At 43.9% G+C, this 19871-nt stretch overlaps 1 protein-coding gene across 1 annotated transcript; it reads right to left on the bottom strand.

The window, feature by feature from the left end:
• Nucleotides 1-15062: 15062 nt before the first annotated feature.
• Nucleotides 15063-18281, bottom strand: morf4l1 (mortality factor 4 like 1). Its single transcript, XM_067234916.1, has 12 exons — nt 18192-18281; nt 17594-17640; nt 17447-17514; nt 17207-17293; nt 17025-17108; nt 16839-16864; nt 16540-16631; nt 16322-16423; nt 16110-16198; nt 15805-15977; nt 15613-15697; nt 15063-15518 (listed from the first exon to the last, which is right to left on the bottom strand). The coding sequence occupies exons 1-12, from the start codon at nt 18229-18231 to the stop codon at nt 15434-15436; spliced, it is 978 nt and encodes a 325-aa protein (XP_067091017.1). The 5' UTR covers nt 18232-18281; the 3' UTR covers nt 15063-15433.
• Between the last annotated feature and the right edge of the window lie 1590 nt (nt 18282-19871).

Raw genomic sequence — 19871 nt, forward strand, 5'->3', positions numbered from 1 at the left:
GTCTCTATCATATTAATAACAAACCCTGTTTATGTACAAAAAAAGGCAGACATCATTTGCTTATAAATAATTGACTTCTCCCATGTTAAGATCTCTTGAGAGCCTTTCAGTTTATTCATGAGAGGCCTGTGCAGCATGCTCTGCAAATTGGCCTTTCAGCATCCCCTCGTCAGCCTTGCCACTGAACAATACAGCGAGAGGCTCTTCTCCTCGCCTGTCCTCTCCAGTAATAACCTTCAACTAACCTTTAAACCTCAGCGAATCATTTAAATCCCATTTTCATATCAATGGAGGAGTCAAGCCAGGCAATTATCTTTTATCCGTATATTTTGGTGTTAGAGCAGAGAATAATAAGTTCTCCCTGGCGAGGAGATGAGGCAGGAGGAATAGAGAGTGGGAGAGGACTGCGCAAGCTAGATACTGGAGATGCTATCTAAAGACATTAATGCTGCGATGAATTATTCAGTAATGACTACGAGATCTGTCATAAAAAACGCTGCTAACATCTGCACTGTGTTCTGAGGGGGCTGAGCAGAGTAGGGCACTGACGCCAGGAAGAGCTGAAGATAAACATGACAAATTGGCAGATCATCTGTTCAATTAGGACAGCAGAGCAGGTGTGCCGGTGAGGCGCCGATGCCACAGGATGACACAGTTATCAGCCAAACCAGAGGCATGATGGGAAAAACATCCTTTGTGTGACAGTGATTTAGAGCGATGCACCATAAGGCTCCTGAGAGCGAAGGAGAAAAAAAAAAAAAAGGAAGAGAAAAAAAAATAGGGAAAAAATGGATATTCCCCTTGGTACTCATTAAAATTCGACTGCAGAAGGCATCGTCTCTCTCTCTCTCTTCCCTTCTCTCATTCCATCATTCTGATCTCGGCTCCTCAACTGCCTTGTTGGACCGTCCAGGATCATTCCTTATTAATTCATAAAACATACGGCACCAGCGAATAGACTGAGGGAGCACTGAAGCAGCAAAACATGAGATATGGTAAAATATCACACATCTCTGCTAGCAGGCTGGGAGAGAGCAGAGGAGAACAGAGTAAGTGGTGAACAGGGAACGAAGTGTGTGTTTGTGTGTGTGTGTGTGTGTGTAAGAAGGTGTTGGGGCAGAGGAGGGAGGTGTGTATGTGTCTGCGTATGTGTGTTTGCGCACGTGTGTGTGCGGAGGGGTCGGGTGGGGGTGGGCGGGTGGGGAGCGGGGTGGGTGGGGGGGGCGAGTGGGGGGCGGGTGGTGCGAGTGGGAAAGAAACATGTTGTGAAATATTAATCCATAGTTCTGGCCGTGGGCAGATGCACAAAGATGAAATAAGCCTTTGAAGCGAGGGAATGTTCTCTGCTGTCCTCTCATACAGGCAAAGTCAGCCATGTTGGGGGAGAACAACGGGGACAGGCTGGGCAGAGACATTTCCTTACAGGTGTTCGGTGTTTCCTTCCCTGGGCCCCCCGTCTTCACAGGAGTCTCCACAGGACTCTACACCTCACTGTTGGCAGTTATTTTGAGTGTTACGTTTTTCTTCTGTGATGAGTGCAGTATCCTAATCCCCAGGGCCTTGTAAAGTCTCTGAAACGCATACTTAATGCGGGATAAACTATCCCTCACTGTCTCCAAGCATCTCCCTGGCACTCTGGATAGATAACTTCCTGTGCACAGCGTACACGATAGTCTGTATCAGCGGATTTCACTCAAGAGGGAGAGTGGACAACAGGATATCATGGAATGATATTGAACCCTAATGACCTGCAAAACTAGCAAGGGTCTAATGGACTCCTAATCCATTCAGCTCTGCTGCTATGACGATCTTGTCTGGCCAATGTAAATACAAAAGGTCTGCCTCCTCACAGCTCTATGTCGGTAAGTGGTTCTATAAAAGCATCCACATCACCTCTCAGCCATCTCTCACTGGCCCTACACACTCAACTCAATAAAATACACCTAACACTAGAGCTCCAGCGTCTCTGAACCCTCCTCTGCACAATAATCATCGCCATATGAAAGCTGAACCACACAGCAGGACGAGCCGGACAAAAGCAACAATGAAACCTACAACACATAATTTATCTCCGTACATAAGACGCAACACACTCCACGGCAGATCGTCTGAGAGAAATAGTGCTTTAAAACACTTTCAGAAATGTAATGATCATTACAGCCGGGTACTCGAGCAAAGTATCCGAGCAAATGAGTAGCTAAGTTCCTAGCATCAAAAGCCAGGAAACAGCACTGAGAGGGCGTCCTTCCTCGACATTCTCTGACAGACCCCTGCTGGGAAACTCAGAATTACCCTCTGTCTGACTACTCTCCACTAATAATAATGATAACATTTTTTTTCTTCTAATTATGCAAATAACTCTCAATTAGCATAACTTGTCCTCTGTGTCATGACAAACAGTAGAACACCCAGCGGGCCCGTGATGTTTCATTCCGAGGCTGTTGTGGGTTCTTTTCGTTCCACCCTCCCTATGTGCTGATAAAGATGTGTGTTAATGAAGACATGCCTGCGGTGGCGCGGCTGTGCAGGTGGATGGGACTGGGAGGCAACGCTCTCATCGTCACGCTGCCCCCTGCAGGCCCTCCAGGGGCAGGACTTGTGACAGACCTGGATAATTCCGTCGCGGTTGAAGCTCTGTGACCCACTCTCAGAGCCTGCAGCTAAGATTAAAGATGTATGTTTAGGGCAGATCAAATGGAATGGCGAAGCACACAGCCATGCAGAGAAAACAACACGTTCAAGAATTCAAATAAAACCATGTGAATCCCTCCAGGCTCTGTCTGTGGCACTTGTCTGTTAACAAACGTACCCACCGAGTACACTGGCATCAAAAGAGACAGACAACACACACACACACACGTGTTCACATGTGCACTTATGCACGCACACACACACACACACACACAGACACATCCTAGTGTGCTAACTTTATTCAACTAGGCTAGGGTGCTTAAAGGACAAAGATCTCCTGAGGGGTTAGCCATGCTCGTGGCTGTGGCCAGACCAAGTCACATAGCTAACAGAAGACACATTGCATGGCGCTGGACTGTTCCCCAGCAAGGGTTTGTACTGAAGGGGAAGGAGAGCAGAAAGCAGCAGAGAACAAAGTGGGAGTGGTGCCGCCTGTAGCTCTGTAGGCCTTCTCAGAGCTGATGAAAGAGCTGCCAGGCCTTGAGGGTTCTCGCAGTAAACACTACAAACAGACAACCCGCAGAGTCGCACATGCACCTCCTCCCTCTACACCTCCCTCCTTCTGAAGCGCTGCACTCTGGGAGCGAGGAGGAGCACTTCGAAGGCCAGGCATCCCCAATGAGTTTCCCTCTGCGTTTAATTACAGACAGACTGCTTTCGCTGATGCCTGCACTCCTCCCTCCAGTGTCCCCAACAGCCTTTGCCAAAAATAAGTCGCAGCTAGGCAGTGTGAAGTGGACACCTCGCCACCACGTGACCCGCCCATATCAATCACCGAACAACGTTTTGACACATCAGCAGCACTCCAGAGAGCCCGTCTACTCAAGTGTCTGCATTCCTGGCTCAGACACACATATGTATACACACACACACACACAAATGCAGTGGGGCACTTCCTGTGAGGAGATGAAAGGTCACATTACAGTGCTGGATAAGACAGGGCTTTGAGTCCATCCTATCAGAGCCCGGCTCCACACATTAGAGAGGCATGTTTTTTCCCTCTTTGCCTCATTTGAGGTGAGCTTGTGAGCATCCTGAAACCTTCCTCTCCTCCCTCTACTAACATTCCATTTCCACCGCCCCAGGCAGTCACATACAGAATAAGAGAGAGAGAGAGAGAGAGAGAGAGAGAGAGAGAGCGTGGGGGTTGGTGGGTGAACAGAGTAAAAGAGGAAGGTGGTGGGGGGGGGGGGGGGGTGAAGAGAAAACCAGAAAGACAGAAAGAGAGAGGAAGGGGGGTGGAGGATTCATGAATGCCTTCATCATTTAAACGGAGCCGCTGTCGCTGGAACACAGCATGAATTATTCAGTGAGACCGCTCCTTCTTCAAACAGACAAATAGAACAGGATTAAGCCTCCACAAAGCTAACGGTAAACACGACAATCAAAACAACAGAATTAATTAGGTAATTAGAGAGACAAAATAAATGTGAATGATAAACTCTACTGAGACTGCAGCTGCAGCCCCGTTACTGTATGCAAATATGCAGATTCAGGAGTTCATAACCGGCCTACATTATGTACTCCATCCATGCACTGTTTGGAATGGTTGATATCTTCCATTGTTTAAATGGCGGGATTTATAAAGTAATCCAAATCGTAGCAGGCTGTTGAAGGGAATAATTGTGCGTACGTGTGTTTACATTTTACCCTACAAGTGATATAGGTCAACGACCCAACAGTTCCCTCATCCACACGAGCAAGCAAACAAACATCAACAACACATTTAAAACACGCCAATAGGGTGTCGTCGGCCCTTCATTGAAACACAAGCAAGATGGATTTAATGCTTTAATCGTTCAGGTTTGAACAGCAGATTACAAACTTCACACTAAAAGCCGGTTCGAGCCCTTCCCTCGTTAAAATTGGCCAATTAAAAGTGCCTACCCATGAAAGCTTTTTTTCATCTCGGACAACCCACTCAGACATGACGTAGCTATCTCTGACAAAAAACGTCGAACAGCCCAAGCAGGCAAGCACTACTACATCTAAATGTGTTTGCTTCCGTGACGATGGAAAGGTCAGGGTAAAGCCACGCGCCGCAAGCAATTAACGTCTGCTCGGGCTGTGGGCAACTAGAAGTACAGTGATCATCCTGCCTGTCACGGCTTAGGTGAATATGAACCATCCGTTTAAGGCAATGTTTAAATCACATTTCCAATTTGCAACCCTTGAACGGCAGTTTAGTGTGTGTCGGGAAAGCCATGACTGCTTCTATAGGGCTTATTGAAAGTGGTGGTGGGGGGGGGGGGGGGGGGGGGGGGACATATTCTTCGATAATGGTTTCATCCCAGACTGTTGTTTTATCAGCCCTTTCATAACTAGCGGACTATGAGAAAACTATTTTCTTCAGACACGGTGTAATCCATCTGCTCTCTGGCCCCTCTTAAATATCACGGTGAATGGAACAGAGCAACAACCTCCACCAAGGCAGCAGGGGTCACTAAGCGAGGATTGATCAGTACAGATAGGTGAGCTAAACTTCAAAGCTTGACTCTTCAGATTCCCCACCACCCCACCACCCCATTAGACGCAAAGGGAAGAATACGAGAAGAAGAAAAGAAAAGAAAAAAGTATCACTAATAATTGAACACTAGATGTAAAACAGATGAGAAAATCTGAAAAGAATAGCAACGGCTGGGTTGTGCGAATCTTTGACTCAAATGGAATAAAAAATGAAGTGTGAGGGTGTGTGTGTGTGTGTGTGTGTGAGGGGGTACTGTCCTACAGGAACACGGCTGTTTTTCCACCACGAGCTGCACATCGCCCCAACCTCCGCCGGCGCTCATTTAGAGATCTCATTAATATCCCTGCTCTCAGGACGATCAAGGAAGCAGCCATGAAACACTACCTCCCTCATCTCCTCCCATCCCCTCCTCTCCTCCTCTCACTCTCTTCATCCGTGGTGCACTGGGTCCCCCCTCGCTCTCCTCTCATCTCCGCCTCTCTGTAGTTCAGTAATTGGGCTCGGCTCATTGTTATTCAAAACCCTGTAGAACCAATTAGCTACAGACCTCCTGACCCTGGGTTGCTATGTAATGGTGGTAGCTAAAGACTCTAAGTGAGGAAGCCGAGAGCAAAGGTTTTGAAATTCCTTTAGTTCCTGATTAATAATCCTGTCAGGGCGATCACAGACATTAAAGAGAGACTCTGTTTCTGCTCCTGCTTTTACGGCTTCTCCCTCATTTCTGTGCTCTCCATTAAAGCTTAATGATGCCGGGGTCGCTCGCTCTCCTCTGCCTTGTCAGATAAATGTACAGTTAACAGGATAATGAGGATTCCTGATCCTCCGGCAATATGGGACCGAGCAGACCTGTGACCCGGATGGGGGAGGGTGGCTGAGGTGGAGGAGGTGTGCACTGATAGGAAAGGACAGGGGCCAGCCAGAAGGGTGGAAGCAGGAGAGGAGCAGTTGTCCAGGAGCTGGGGAGGAGGGGGGTGGAAGAGAAGAGATGGATAGACTCGAGGGAGGACTAAGATGAGAGATGTGCAAAGAGATAGTACAGTACATCACGTAGGACTGATAAGGTTGTGTAGTCAGTGAGGTGAGAAGAGTAAGGCTGGTGGCTGAACAAGTACAGTTGAACCGATAAGAAAGTCAAAAATGTACAGTTTATAGACAGCCTCTGTTCATCTTCCTGGGAAACAGGTCCTTTCTGTTTGCATTAAGCGTAGGTTCATAAATTCCACTTATACCCAGGTCTGCTCAATCAACCTAACAAAATGTGTTGCAGCTACATTTCCTAGACAAATAGCATTGCTCTTCCAGCTCCCCACAGCTGGTCTACCTTCATAGTAAATCGGTTCGTAGATACTCCTTTTCAGAACAACGTTGCATCTATCCCTTACAAGCAGTTCAACCCTCTTCCTGGCTGTCAATTGCAGTTTATAGAGCACATAATTGTATGCTCATGACGTGTAACAACAAAGACTACATACTCTGTCCATATTTGGTTCCAAAGTTGTCTTGTTTGCAAATCTTCTCTGCAAGCAATTATGATTTGATCTGGGAAGGTTGAGAGATTTGACACACACCTGTTTTCTGAAACCTGTTTGGAATGGTGGATGATGTTTGCGTTCCTCACATTGAAGTGCTTATTTGGTTCATTTTCCCTGCTTGGCCCAGGGATGTGGGAGGATACAGCAGTCTGCGATGTACTAAACATTGCTCCAAGCCCTCTGACATTGCTGGATGGCCTCGGAGTCCACTATAAATCCTTTTACAACAAACTCCATAAACCTCTTTGGTGCCTAAATATTTATGGGTGCTTGTGGTTCCCTGAGGGCTGTTTTCTGTCAGAGACTCAACTCGGCACTAAGTCATCTGGAGCGGCTCCAGACCTCTTATCTCTGATTCTCTCCTCGGAGGCCTGGTGGTCTGATTCTCTCAGCCACACCATCTCCAGGACAGGAGGAACACACACAGGGAAGACAACATAAAGAGTGGGCTTCTTCCTTCGTTCTCCTCCCTCCTTCTTTACCAGAGCTCCCAGACCTCCTAATGTGCTGAACTAGCTAAAAAAAAAAAAAAACTAGGCCGGAACTCCACAGACCAAACACACACACAAACAAACAAAAGATATTCCTTATGACAAATGTAACGGTGGCCAGTCGTATACTCTCAGGAGAAGAAAGGACCTCATTACCAGGAGAGGGAAATGTCAATACCCAGAGGATGATATTGGTTTTCACATTTTTTCAAAGTAACCTGCTCACCGAGAGTTCAAAGTTGAGCCAGAGTGAACAGCCCTCTTATTTAAAAAAACATGCTGCGGTAGCCGGTCAATCCTCATGTGGATCTCACTGCTGTCCGGAGGTGATAAAGATACTACCAGGATGAATCTGACAACAGGCCCACAGTCTCCCTACTCTGCCCTGTCACAGGAGGGCTGTCAGCTGCTAAACGAGGTGGCTCCTTCAAATGAGCATCTCTAAAAGCAGAGGCAGCGAGCCTGATGAGTCCTTGAGCATCCTCCCAGTGCTGTGATTACTGACGTTTACCCTCTTTAATATGTGTAATTCACATTTTCTGTGATTCATGAGTGAGAGCCCTCAGGGGAAACACACTCAGTGGCAGGCTGCCAAGGCCCTCCTGTAGAAGAGCCTTTAAGCCTAAGTCATTCTCCCTCGGCAGTTAGAGAGAGCGTGACAGGTACAGGTTGTCTGCCTCTGCGATTGTTATAATTGCATCTTAGAGACACAGTGACGGCTTGATTATATGACACTCGTTGCTAGGAGTTTCAATATATCCATCATGGTGCCATTTTCCGAGAACGAAGGCTGTTGTGACAGGCGACGTTGTCTCGTTAGCGCACTGCCTAATGTCATCATTCACACTGAACGCATTATAAAGTCTACGAAGTGGGTTTCAAATTCCAGGAACAGATTGTTTGGCTCTGCTTTTATTGACTGGATACCCTTCGATCACAAATGGTAATGCAATGCCAGTGTATTCTAGGTAGTATACTAGTTCCGTGTGGATGTGGCATAAAGCCTTCACAGTGAAGAGAGCTTGATCCTTGTTGGGCGGGGGCTACTGCTCTTCATGGCTGGGGGTCCGATGGCTGAGCGGTTAGGGAGTCGGGCTATTAATCAGAAGGTTGCTGGTTCGACTCCTGGCCATGCAAAATGACGTTTTGTCCTTGGGCAAGGCACTTCACCCTACTTGTCTCGGGGGGGAATGTCCCTGTACTTACTGTAAGTTGCTCTGGATAAGAGCGTCTGCTAAATGACTACATGTAAATGATTGGTTGACAGACAATGATGGAGAGTCCGGGTACAGTAAGATATCAGAACATCCAGATAATAATACTTAACCCTACACTATTTATTCATCCAACTCTTTGGATTATCGTAACAGTAAACATGATGGCACTAGTGGTGTTGTGAGATTTTTTTGTCATGTGTAGACTTGTTGTGTATCAAATGGATAAACCAAATATACATAGAACTTGCAAACAACCAACCAAAAAAAATAAAAATAAGTGTAAATAAACAAATTTTCTCACTGTCATTTTGCCATAAAATGTACATAACTGTCAGATATCATCATAATCTCTTCATCTCTGTTATACAGCACAGTACCCAGTCGAGACATACACAATGCCTACTGCTGGAGACCAACTACATGATGACAGACCCACCAAGAATGTTGCCTTTACCGCCATATGTAATACACACCGGAGTTCCTTATTAAGGAGTGAAATAATTTCCACCAAAGCGGTCGGAGGTGATGACAGCTCAGATTAATGTTCTCTGTAAAACAGCCAGAATAACAACTGCTCCTGCACGCATCATGAAAACCAGTGCGTTTGGCTGAGGGAAGTGTGCCAGATCCACAAATTCATGCATATTTGGGTCTGTGAACATCTGCCAGCGCAAATAATTCATGCTGTTCTCTCTGCTAAGGGGCAATGAATCCCTACTGAAAAGTTAGTTCCAAGTTCTATGGGTGAGCCTGTGCCCCTCCCTCTCCTCTCCTTCTCCCCCCCCCCCACCCCCCCTCCCTCCTCGGCTTGGAGCGGTGCAGAGACACGCTCCAGCAGCAGACCACAGTGAGAGGGGAAGATCCTTAAGCATGTGGGAAAGTCCCAGGCACCACTTCACCCCTTCGAGGGCCAACTGTTTCCTGTCCTGCTACTGCCTGCCGACTCCAGGGTTAGCAGAGCCTTTGTAGGTCAGATCCATAGAGCAGAGGGAGGAAACGGAGCGCTGCCCACAGGGATCCACCCAGCCACAGCCCTAGCCACAGCTCCAGTCCTAGCCCTATCCCCCCAGTCCTAGCCCCAGGCACAGTCCCAGTCCTATGCCCAACCATAACCCCAGTCCTAGCCCCAGCCAAAGCCCTTGTCTCAGCCTTAGCGCCAACCCATGTCCCTGACGTGTAGCAGATCTAGCAGCTGAGCTCCACAGAGGTGAATCATAACACATGAGCTTTATAAGCAACCCTTTTGCTCCCTTTTCCAAAACAAGGGTATCAGGTGATTAAACATCCGGCGGGAAAGGTATTGATATTCAAAACACCATCCCCAGCAGATGGTCTATGAATCATTAATTTCGTCTCAGACATTTTTGTTTGATCTGGAGTTCTATATGTGAGGGTAAATGAGTTCCTCTGTGCTGTTGGGCGCTGTTAGCTGAATGTGAAGCTAGACAGGAGAACCTCCTCAGTCTGTTCCTTCTGTTCTCTCAAACGGACTAATGTCAAAGTTGAACCACAGTTCTTAGATAGTGTGTTGGGTTAGAGGTTAAACTGCATGCCAGTGGCCCTAAAAGCTATCCTCATAATTAACATAATCAACCAGAGACTGAGCTAACGCCCGTTATTGAAAACATCTGGATCACTAATAACATGGGAGATTTCAAAGCAATGAATAATGCACATACCACAAGAGTAATGGAGGCTAACCGCTGGGAAGATATTTTTTACTGTCTACTCCATGTCACTCCAGATTTAAGACTCATGTTAAATACAGCACCAGAAGCAATTATAATCCTTGTTATCATAACAGATCAGAAACAATTTACAGCAGTAAGTGTATCATCTTATGACACAATAAATTAAGATTAAACATCAGTTAGAAAATATAAAATCAAGATATATGTAGACATAATTTATTCTTGATATTGATTAGATATCACCGGTAGGCCTTCTGTTACATTAATTTGAGTTGTCATGACACAGATTTAGGCATTTCCTTCATACCATGAATGTGTTTTATGTTAATTGTTATTAATGTCATCATCAAATCCCAGCTGTAACCTTTGACTCTTAGTGGAAATCTGTGGGGGTAACCCAAAACCTCAAACATCTTTTGCCAAATGTTTTGTGTAGGTGTGTATGTGTGTGTGTGCGTATGTGCGTATGTGTGTGTGTGTGTGCCCCTAAAGTCACTCCTAAACTCCTCATCTCTCTTAGGACCCACTGGCAAGTGGTCAACATCATGTTACTCACCAACACCAAACCCTGGGGGAAGCAGGATGTCAGAATAGATCCCAACAACACTGGACAAGCAGGAAACACTGGGGTGCAAGACAAGGTCGTGTGGATCGGAGAATCATTCAACCTTCTGCAGACCAAAAGTGCTGGTTCATTTCTCAGTCAAGTCTGCCCTCTGCTGGTTTAAAACATGAATGGGTGATGTTAATTTCATTTAAAACACAGTATCAAACAATGTCTATTATTAATGTCTGGCCAGATACACTTAAATCCAAATGTTTCTTTTTATTCATGAAATTATTAAATGAATAATTGTATTCATTTATACTGTTTGTAGTTTTTTTATTATCCGTGTGCAATAATTAGCAGAGGAAAGGATTCTCCAATGCACTCAACTCGGAACAAAGGATATGTGTCTTCGTTGAGAGGTGTGAATGGTTACATGATACTGCCACCCACCATTGATTTGTGTGAGAGTTTCAGGCGAGATACTTATCAGGGCTATCTACATTTCCATTGAAAGACAAATCTGGAACACAAAGGGGCAATCATTCCCTGGTCGGATCAAAGCTGTGAAAAACCTCACGACAAGACCGAGATGAAAGATGTTTTTGAAGGCGACGTTAGAAGGTCTCTTAGCTCCGTATTCAGACAGATGAAGGAGGGAGAGTGAAGCGGGGTTAGCTCAACAAATATTCAGTCACCAGTTCACAGACTCCCATACCTCCTGCACATCAAAAGAGATAATCTCCAGAGAACTGACTATTTATTACCTGGGCTGATCATTCGAATATTTACCTCTTGTTTGTCCATGGTATTTGATGATGACCATGGCACCTCTCATTTTTTTGGTGAGTGCGCAGATGCATGAACAGACCACGCTGACCCTGGAATTCTCTATGGCACATTGGACAGGTCAGGGAGAAAGTGAAGCTCTGAGATGCAACCTCAAGTCCTTCCTTGGCAGATTTGCACTTCTATCTCTTCAACAGAACACAGGCGCTTCTTCTGGTGTCATAGTGGACTGCACCTTCCTGGACTTTACTTTTCCGTCCAGATTGGACCTAAGCTGAAGGTTCCCTGCTTTTCAGGTCAAAAACCACAGCTCTTCAAGGAGGATGTTCTTTCTGAGTATCCTTGAAGCGTCTTTAGGAGCCACCTTGCGCTAGCAGTCTTGTGGCGCGGCATTCTCATATAGCCTCTGCAGAGTGGGGCATGCTAGACGTCGAAAGGTTCCACTGACCTTGACAATCCTGAAGTTATCTTCATCCTCTATGTCCACGGCAAGAGACAGAGCACTTCCAGGGTAAGTCAACTTGTCAACGGTTGAAAGCTTTACGATGGTGTTCAGTTTAGGGTTACATTTATATAGCCTGGGTCATGGTCAACTGAACAGGGCTTTGATAAATACTTGTATAGTGATAAATAATATACACACTGCAGTCGAGAGCATGACAGTATTGTGGTAGGTTAATAGAGCCTTCATGCCCATAGTGAGATGTTGTAGTACATTCACATTTACATTTAGTCATTTAGCAGACGCTCTTATCCAGAGCGACTTACAGTAAGTACAGGGACATTCCCCCGAGGCAAGTAGGGTGAAGTGCCTTGCCCAAGGACACAACGTCAGTTGGCACGGCCGGGAATAGAACTGGCAACCTTCGGATTACTAGCCCGATTCCCTCACCGCTCAGCCACCTGACTCCCTGAGGCCTGAGGCTGATGGTGTTGCTGATGGACACAAGTGTGTTGACAGGGGCCCCATGCTGCTTTGATCCATCATGCTCAGATCAACACTAAACAAGGACACAAATACAGCGCCACAGTTTCGAGCTTGAGAAAAACCGTCCACAGGGAAAATAAGCCAATACTTGTAAATTAAGTCAAGACCTCAAAATACTCTGAAGCCTCCGCAAGTTCTCACTCTCCCACTGTGCAGACATCCTCTGCTCCAAACCACTACTGCATTACATTGAAAACAGATGGATGAAACAGGCCTTTTTTCTTTTTTTCAACGATACTCCGTTATTGGAAAGAATTTCAGTAAGGATTACCAAATGTGGCCGTCTTTCAGGAAAACAAATGGACACAGATGTAGTTTTCCATTTTACAGGCTGTTTATGTCTCGCGAATTCCTTCTCCAGAAGAGCGGGGTATGTTCTTTCATGTTTTAATGGGTTAGAATGACCGCAGTCCTTTTGTGGTGAACGCATTTTCCAATACTAATGATCAACAGACACACACTGCTCTGGCATCAGTGCAGAGCTAGGGCTCTGAGCCCACTATGTAATTAGTACACCACTAACTTCTACTCTGGGGAAACATTCACAACCACATTAAACCCTAACGTTTTTCACCCCAGAGAGACCAAACAGCTGGCTTTCTTCCGTAGGAATCATAAAGAGGAAGTACAAACGGCCTCTATCAGCGAACGTGTTCAACAGTTGGACTCAAATGTAAAATCTTTCTTTTCTAAGAATAGTGGTGTCTCAAATGACCCTCACGTGAGTTTGGTTTGGATAACTGTGATTATCTGGTAAATCCGGGGGGAGACAAACAGGGATAGGATGTCTGCTCTTTTACTGGCAATAACGTCCTTGTTCCCTGGGGAAGTGTGAAATCGGCTGCTGCACAAAATATATACTTTCTAGAAGTGTCTGGAGGTTGAAATAACAGTCATTAAAAGCTTTGGTAAAACCGGTTTGTCAAATAATGTAAGTCTAATAGTTTACAACATAATGCCAAGCATGGTATAGTACTGGTTGTACTTTATTAAGCAGTATGTGTATTCTCTGGTCAGCATGAAAAACAGCTATATCAAAGTATACTAGACTTTCCGAAATAGTGTTGTCATCATACCCACAACAGAGACCACGTATGAGATCATCAGCACGTAGCTTCTCTGTTCACTTGCAGTCACACACCATGCTGGATCCACATGGAAAACTGACCAGGCAAGAGATATAACTGATGTATAGGTACTGTTCTGACATGAACTCCAATTCTGTCATTCTAAGGTCCATGCAGGCCACCCTGATGAAAAACACGAGAAGAGGCCTCTGGCTGACCCAGCTGCTAATGCTGTGTGTAATGTGTTTCTAATTTTCGAGGAGGTGGGGTCAGCCTTGTAAAACCAGGATCTGAGTAGAGCGGTGGGGAGAGGCGGGGCCAGAGGTCTCAGTGAGGTAACTGGTCAGATGGCTGAGCGGTTAGGGAGTCGGGCTATTAATCAGAAGGTTGTTGGTTCGATTCCCGGCCATGCAAAATGACGTTGTGTCCTTGGGCAAGGCACTTCACCCTACTTGCCTCGGGGAGAATGTCCCTGTACTTACTGTAAGTCGCTCTGGATAAGAGCGTCTGCTAAATGTAACAAATGTAATGATTCTCCAGGGAGGACGCGTAGCCTTTGACCGTCACTTTCTGGTGTGCCATTAAAACAGCCCCAGATCACTGTGATCTTTAAGCTCGCTGAGGAAAACAAGACTACCCCTCGAACAGACAGATGGTCCTGGTTAGGGCTCTGGAAATGGGATTAAAAGACATTCTACTAAACAAAACAGTGAATTTGCCGTAACCACTGAGAACAGTTGACATTGATCAAACCCCAAATTAACCGAATGTGAAACTGTTAAGATTCCTCTTGTTTCAAGTGAGTCACAATGATGGTCAAGACTAGGAAGTTAAACAAATGGAAAGTGGAAAAGATGACAGTTGCGAAATGGATGGCAGCCAGGCATCAAAGTAAACGGTCTATTAAGTTTCTGGCCTGTCCAAAATACCATGGGCACACTGGGTTTCATAAGTAAAATATATAAAATGGAACCACCAATGGGATGACACTTTCACAACCACATTCTTTTGTGGAACCATGGGAAGAAAAACAGACCCAAATCATCCTGGCGATCAGAAGTCCATCAAATAGAAAACATGGGGGGGGGGGGGGGGGGATTACACAGGTGTCTATGTAATCCAAGGACCTGGCCCCATCCAGTACTTGGCTGAAAATAAATCTTATTAGCTTGCATTAATAAACGCTTTGAGGTGAAACTCTGGTACCGGGCCCACATTCCTCCAACGACAGTGTTTAAATTAAAACCATATGTTCCATTTATGTGTGAGCAATAACTCAAGTGTGTTTGAATAACACAAGCATAACTGAAGAGAACTATTCTTAATAAACCTTTTAGAGTGATGGCACTCCAAACCAAACATGGCTTTCCACCCAACACAGCCCATCTTTCTCCTCTTGCTGGGATTTGAAAAGAGTGTGCCTGTTCTAATAAACCCATCACACATACCCTCTCATCTCCCTGCCATCCTATCCTTACTCATTGTTTGGAACAGGCCCATTCTAACATAATCTGTCAGTAACTAACATTGCAGCATTAGTCAAACACAAAGGACATAAAATGAGAATGTAAACCAAACATTACTACTAACTCGAGAAAACTTTTATTAAAAAAAAGAAAAAAAAAGAAAAGAAAAAAGCTAATTCGGTCAGCATTGGAAGCATATTGTATGATTAAACTTCCTTAAAAAGGCCATTGTAAACACAGAACAAGTATTATATAAACTAAAGTGGTACTCAAGAACATACCAATACAGGAAAAGTTCCTTCGCAGCTTTCAAAAAGAAAGTAAATAACTTTGTCCAAGGAAATCTCACTGATGCTTAAATATACACCATTTTGATCCGTTGCCACAAACAATCTGTCCTCCACAAGTGACAAAGGTCACCTCCTTATAACGGGAACTTCATATGCCGACTAAAGAGACAACACCTGGTCTTGTTGGATGACCCCCATCAAACAGCTTTGCGGTGATACTCGGGTGGTGCTACTTCATAGTCAGTCGAGCTGAAGAGAGTGGTGGAATTCTTCACAAGGTACCTGACAGCCAAACACCAGGGAACAGATTTCTATTAATCAAGATTTGATGACACAATACAACCTTTACAGATGGGTGAGGTTGGTGAGAGCTTACTTGAGGAAGTCTTGTAGGTAGCTGAGCAGCAACGCCAAGCTCTTCTCATCCAGGGGAGTGTAGGCCAGCATTGCTCCAATCCTCACTGCCAAATACAAACACAGGGAGAATGTATTTATCCAAGCCTCCACTACTGTCACTATCTCCAGACAGGGGAGAGATGGCACACAGACAGACACAAAAACAAAGTACCAAAGAGCCGGAGCAGGTGTGGCGCCCCGTAGATCTGAGACATGGAGGAGTCGGGATAGTTGGCCAGGATATCTGCGTACTGCGGCCTTTCAAACTTGTAGAGAAGTTGTGTTCCCAGCATGACATTAAAGTACTCGCGGACACCGGCAACCACCTCGTTCACAGCATATTCCCTGAAAAGACACAGGTAATGTCATCTACATAGATCTTGACTTTGACACAATGCGAAGAGGGTTTACTATAGGCTTTCACAGGGACTTAAGATGACAAATCGCTTGTATTGGGTATCATTCTGATGTTTTTACTTGTTGTCAGAGTTTCCTCTTGATTTTTTGTAGCTTGCATAATCTTCTAGGACAGCCTCTACATTCTTCTTGGCTGGCAGGTGATAAAGCTGAAAACAAATCAATAATTATTATGAAGTGTGTCGATTTTCTAAGTTTGAAGAAATACCCTTAATTTGTTCCCTCTCTCTTGTCATGTCAGACTAAATGTGTTCCACATGAAGCCCACTGACCTGTTTCTGCCTGGTGATCAGGTCCCAGTCATCTACCAGCCATGGTTTTAACTCCTCTGGGATCTTTACTTTTACCTCCACTCGGTTTATAAAAGTCTCATCCTGAAACATGACAGTTGCAGATTCAGCACCGATTCAAAATAAGCAAAACAAACTTATACAAATGAACTAACTCCGTTTTGCTAATACCCTGACTACAGAAAATCAAATGGACATACACTTTCCACAGTTGGGTCAACGCGTGCCCTCTTCTTTCGGGGGGGATAAGGTAATTCACCACCTGCACTGGTCCCCTCTCCTGCCCCTGGGGCTACATCAATAGAGATGAACAGAGACACACATGAGGAGAACCACAATCATTATCAAGACCATTACTGTGGTGCAGGATTTGGTGCACTTGTTGTCTGAAAGACATGCGCCCCCTGGAGTAATTTCAATAGTGTTGCAGTGTTAGCAATGCAAACTGCTGCTGCTGCTATGGCAACTCAACAGAATGTGCCATTTGAATTGTACTTACTCTTCTGTTTGTTCTTTTTTGCTTTCCTGGAGTGAAAAAACAAAAACATTACACTGGAGATCACCGACAGGTAGAATTTGTAACTATTAAAATAGGAATAATTCAGATTTTAAAGTAAAAACTACACTCTTGTAAAACTAGGGTCTTGTGAGTGGAGACTGTTGAAGCTGAAAGTTCTCAACTCACACATCAATGCCTTTTGGCGGAGGAGGAGGAGGAATCTTCTTGCTTGGTGCTACTCCCCTCATCCTTCCCTCTACATAATGGTCTCTGAAGAACAATGGAGAAAAAACCACAATAAAAACATCAGGATAAAGATGGTTCTTCAAAACCATGACGACCAGTCAGACCAACCACAAGGCACTCACTGATTAGCCTTCTGAAGCTCCTTCTGTTTCTGCAGGTTGCTGTCCACATACTTCAGTACTCTGCTTTCAGGAACCCATTCATCCCAGCTAAAAAATAAAAAGATTTAGTTAGACTAACCGAATTACAAGTTGAATTTGTGAATACCAAAAGTATACATTGCCAGAACACCATCTCAAATCGATGTGCAGGGAATAAACAATGAATACAATCTAATGTGCAATCTATGTCTTGTTACTTACTTCTTATTCCATCCACTGTAATGAATAAAGTACTTGATTTGCTTCTCCTTGATGTTTGTCCTAACACACTGAAACAAATCATATCATCTTCCAATACACTCAACATACAGATATCAACCCAGAAGTAACATTAACTAAACAGCATACCTTTGCTTCGTAAAGTAATGGCCCATGAAAACACAGCACCCGTTCACCTGAATAGGCAGACAAGTTCACCAAACATAAGTCAGATAATCATTTTACATCGTTTAGAGTCTGCACATTGATGTAGAGCTAAAACAGTGTTACATTTTGACATAGGATGGCGTCCAAATACCTCTGAATTGGTTTAGTTTAACTAGGCCGCCGTGCGGTGTAGCAAGTCAACACTTGCCTAGCTACTTAATACGTGGGATGTTTGCTCATGTGACGAGCCACAGTTTGGTTGATCACAATATGAACATACCTTCATAGAGCCTTACTAAGCTATGGAACTGGCTGAGTTAGCAGTCGCCTGTGTGTGCATATTCTTCGGCTACAGTCAGAGCATGTGTCAGCAAAATGCATTTCATGTTGTGGGTTTACATAGTTTTATCATGATTGTTTAATTGTAAATTCATGGCGGCTCCTCCTTATACAGCGACAATCAGTGAACGCGCCAAAGCTTAGCTAACTAGCGAGCTAGCTACGAGCAGCAGACTCAAAGTCCTACCCTGGCAGCACCAACAATGCACAATGATCAGTAATACTCGAAGGTGTTCCTTACCTTCTTGAAATTTAGGTTTAGGGTCCTGTTTTGGCGCCATTCACAGATTAAACAATAAAAATATCTGAAAAATCAAATGCAGGCATTGCCAGTTCCCCTTCCATTCAGAAACAGTGAAGGCGCTGCACAATTACGTCACGTCCGTGGTGTACGTTCACAATTTCAAATCTAGAAAAAGAAGTGTTGCAAAATTGCATTTAGGAAAGCTGTCATACATTTACTGTATGTTTTATCTTCTGTATTTTATTGACGTAACCCTAGCATAACCATTTGTTGTCTACTTTTATGAAATATTGTAACAAATACGCAAGGTTTTGTTTTTCTTATTACATTGAATTAAACGTTGTACATTCCATTGTTTTCGGTTAAAGTTCTGCCAACAGTCCATCATTTAATAACATGTTTCAAATAATAATTATTACAGGTTTAGACTATTTATTAGATGTTAAGATAAGGTGCTAGGTATTGTCAAGAGAAGCAGGGCCAAAAAAAACATGTACCTGAACTGTACAAATCACAATAACCTTAAAACTTGAAAGATGGTCATTGTCTTATATCTGTTTATTCATACAATTATCAAACAGCACAGTAGACCCTAGAGACGGTCACAATGCTCAAAGCCTCTATTGTGTTACTGACATCATTTGATAGTAAAACAGACAAAGAAAATGAAACAAAAATGTTTGTTACAATGCATCTCAAGCAACAATGATCTCTTTAAATAGCATTAATCATATAATTACAAAAGAAATATCATATACAATGACAGCAATGCATAATTAAGAATCAACCAAATGCAAAAAATATATATATAGATGAAATAAATAATACTAATTGTACGCACAAGAATATGAGGGGCCATCAGAACTTGAACAGCAACAAACTTTGGGGCGAAGCACATTGTGATGCACTCATGAGCTCATCGGTCACAATTATAAACCAGAAAATCATTGAGCTTTAGCAGACACTGAGCAAAATCAACAGCCCGTATGACACTATGATGGAACAGTAGGGTAGTTGTAGATCCACTGAACTATGAGGTGAATCACCAAGAGACAAACAGCAACAAAGAACAGGCATGCAAAGTTAAGCATTCTATGCCTCCATTGTGAATACCTTCTTGGTTAAAGTTACCTCTGCATCAAACAATAAGCACTGAAATCAAATATAAAGGCACCATATTACTCCCTAAATCAAACTGCATCTTGTTTAGAAATAGGTGGACTAAAGCCTGAAATAAATGCAATCTGAGAACAACTAACTTCTCAGTGGCATTTAGATTAGGTGAATAAACCATTTAGTAAAGTCAAATATGTCCTGCAGTATTTATCTTGTTTATCTACAGACAAATGGACAATCTGGATGACAAACCTATAAAGAAATAATGTCTAGGCTATCCACCCCCCAACAAAAAATCATTTGGTTTGTGGAAAAAAATTGACCACAATGCAAAAGGAAAGTGGTATCAAACTATTCTGAAAAACACAATTGAATAAAATGCTTTATTTCATATGAAAGGAAAAGTCTAAATTGGTAATCTGATATCAGCTTGTAAAAGAAATACAATTCTGTTTTGAAATTAGTCCTAGTCCTACAACAATGACTGTAATGACTATTTGATTTCACTGAATACAATCTTATTAGATTATATTTGAGATAATCTTATAGAAAGTGCTTTGA

Source organism: Osmerus mordax, chromosome 4 (genome assembly GCF_038355195.1).
Source record: "Osmerus mordax isolate fOsmMor3 chromosome 4, fOsmMor3.pri, whole genome shotgun sequence".
NCBI classification, from domain to species: Eukaryota; Metazoa; Chordata; class Actinopteri; order Osmeriformes; family Osmeridae; genus Osmerus; species Osmerus mordax.

What these genes read in the sequence shown, in the direction of transcription:
- morf4l1 (XM_067234916.1), bottom strand. Translation starts at nt 18,231, where the DNA reads ATGGCGCCAAAACAGGACCCTAAACCTAAATTTCAAGAAG. An exon ending in CATTACTTTACGAAGCAAAG is followed by an intron (nt 17,515 to 17,593) that starts GTATGCTGTTTA and finishes GATTTGTTTCAG; the next exon opens with TGTGTTAGGACAAACATCAA. An exon ending in ACACCTGCTCCGGCTCTTTG is followed by an intron (nt 15,698 to 15,804) that starts GTACTTTGTTTT and finishes TGTATTTGGCAG; the next exon opens with TGAGGATTGGAGCAATGCTG.